At 32.0% G+C, this 2,441-nt stretch overlaps 1 protein-coding gene across 2 annotated transcripts; it reads right to left on the reverse strand.

The window, feature by feature from the left end:
* Positions 1-440: 440 nt before the first annotated feature.
* Positions 441-2,185, reverse strand: LOC127073713 (transcription factor TCP13). 2 transcript variants are annotated; one of them, XM_051014904.1, is made up of 3 exons: positions 1,963-2,185; positions 1,115-1,623; positions 441-916 (listed from the first exon to the last, which is right to left on the reverse strand). In XM_051014904.1, exons 2-3 carry the CDS (start codon positions 1,599-1,601, stop codon positions 660-662), a joined length of 744 nt encoding a protein of 247 aa, XP_050870861.1. In that variant the 5' UTR covers positions 1,602-1,623; positions 1,963-2,185; the 3' UTR covers positions 441-659. The 2 variants fall into 2 exon arrangements, with proteins under 2 accessions (XP_050870861.1, XP_050870860.1); XM_051014903.1 differs by having other exon boundaries at positions 441-1,623; positions 1,963-2,184.
* Positions 2,186-2,441: the final 256 nt, after the last annotated feature.

Raw genomic sequence — 2,441 nt, forward strand, 5'->3', positions numbered from 1 at the left:
AGAAACTAATTTGCATTGTGTTTCTCAGTATCATCACATGCAATTCATTAAAACACATGGATGAAATTAATACTATATAGTAAATATAGCATATGATATGATATAAATACATATAAACATTAACATTGACATAACTATTCATTCACATCTATATTATTATTCATGCATGCATGCCATTGATGTCAGGCTAATTAAACTAGCTCATTCAGATTCAGACACTTAGTAATTGTAGAAAAGCTTAAACAATCTCAGTTAAACTGTTCATTAGGACTGTTTATCATGCATGAACAAATTTACAAAAATAAAAACTGTTCATTTGGACTCAGGTAAACTATTGTTTTGTTGTATTAGTTTTTTATGCCAAATAAAATGTAAAAAAATGTATAGTTTTGCATAAAATTATTAATAAAACTGATAGACGATGAGCATGTCGCATGATCTATAGCCGCAACCAGAGAAATTATAATTATAATTTTTAATTCAACACAATTATTCTATATGTATAGCATTGCCATTCTTACACATATACTAGCTAGTGTGAAAAATATAAATAATTAGAAAACATTGTACTTTCACATCCTATAAATGCATATGATACATCATCATATATATATATATATATATATAGAATGGAGCTTCAAAGAACAAAAGCACTACTACTATCCATTTCTGGTGTTATTATGATCTGAATCAAGAAGCTTCGAATTTATAAACGGCATTGTTTGATTGCGTCTAAAAGGCGAATTGATGGGAAGATGAAGAGACGGGATGAAAGTACTAGTTGATGAGGAATTCAAGATCTGAACATGGTTGAATTGTCTTTGAAAATCACTTTCCATGGATGGAGCATTCTGAGTAGTACTAAAAAGTGATGATGGCATAATAGAAGGAGGACAAAAGAGTAACTGTGAATTACCTGCTGAATTAGGTACTGTCAAATTAGAAGAAGATGAAAATGGCATAGCACTTCCATTACTGTTTTGATGAAATAAACTACCATGATAGCTTCCAAATTGGGATAATGATAGAGTACTTGAAGGATCCAAGTTATTGTTATATGGAAAAGGAAAACCAGTTGATGAATAATTAGAACAAACTGTGTTATAATAATTACCCTTTTCTGCAGAACTTTCAGGTTCTTTACCTTTAATTTGATGATGATCATAAAAACCACTTCCAAGAGAAAAATTTGATTGTTGAGGATTCTGCAAATACCTTAGGGTTTGTTGTTGAGTACTAAAATCAAGTGGTGGTAACTTATCAATATCAGATTGAGTTGCTTCAAGTAACCAATCAACAACTTTACTAGGTTGACTTAAACCAAGCCTGTCTTGAAGATCATATAACTGAATTGCTGTTGGTACAGACAACCTAATACGACGGTCTCTCAATCCTTTGATTGTACACACTTTGCTGTGTCTGTCTTTTCCCCCTAAAGAACGTGACACTCTCACAATTCTTGGATTTCTTGACGATGTCCATTGTCTTGATGAAGTTACTGCTTTGTTGGAGAATTTCTCTATGTTCATTGCTCCATTTTCATCCTCTTCCTTTGTTGCTTCGTTGTAATAACCTTTACCAGTTGAGTTTTCTATCATCATCAATTCCACCTCAATTTTTCTCCTGCATGCAGCACAACTCATAAACAGTTAGTTCAAAAAAACTCCAAATCACTGAGATCCATACAACTCGTATAAAATAAATAAAAATTTATGATGTTATTACAAACTTTGTTAACATGAATTTGACAAAAGAATTTTCAGTGTTAATTATCTTAAAAGGGTTTGAAAGAAATAGTAGAAAATTAAAGTTTTTCTTGACAATTATGCTTATATTTATGTTGCTAGAAAATTAGGGCAAAGTTAACTGTATTGATTGAATTGAAACCAGTGAATCCGTGAATAGGAATATTTGAGAGAAAATATTAGCTTGAAGCATGATGGATGGAGAAGAAGAACTTACAATTAAGAGAGAAAAATTTGGGTGGTATATATTTATGTGTGTGTGCAAGTACTGTTGTATTATAAGGTCATCACCATAGGGAAGGAGAGAAGAGATAGTTGGTAGAGAAGCAGAGGGAATAGTAGAAAAGAAATAGAAACAGTACTCTTTCCAAAATGAAAGATTTAATGTTAATTAGTTCAGCAGCTGGCCTCTGCAACCTTTTCCTGCAAAGGAATAATTTTGCATTAATTAAGAAAATTTACAAGGTAAAAGGTTTGAATTTTCATGTTGCATGTAGCAATAATAATTTTTGTAAGACAAATGTTAAAAGTTAATTTTACACAATCAATTAGTGGAGAGGTGATTCCCTCCTTTGGATCACGAGTCTGACCGGTTTGCCTCATCGTGTGCTAAGTTGGTCGGTGAAGGCCATAAGATCCGGTTTTTGATATGATATATGGTTGGGGACTACCCTTTTGTGTCTCTTTTGAGAGTTT

Source organism: Lathyrus oleraceus, chromosome 4 (assembly GCF_024323335.1).
Source record: "Lathyrus oleraceus cultivar Zhongwan6 chromosome 4, CAAS_Psat_ZW6_1.0, whole genome shotgun sequence".
NCBI classification, from domain to species: Eukaryota; Viridiplantae; Streptophyta; class Magnoliopsida; order Fabales; family Fabaceae; genus Lathyrus; species Lathyrus oleraceus.

Bases quoted from the DNA above. Each gene is read 5' to 3' on its own strand.
- LOC127073713 (XM_051014903.1), bottom strand. From the start codon at position 1,601: ATGATGATAGAAAACTCAACTGGTAAAGGTTATTACAACGAAGCAACA.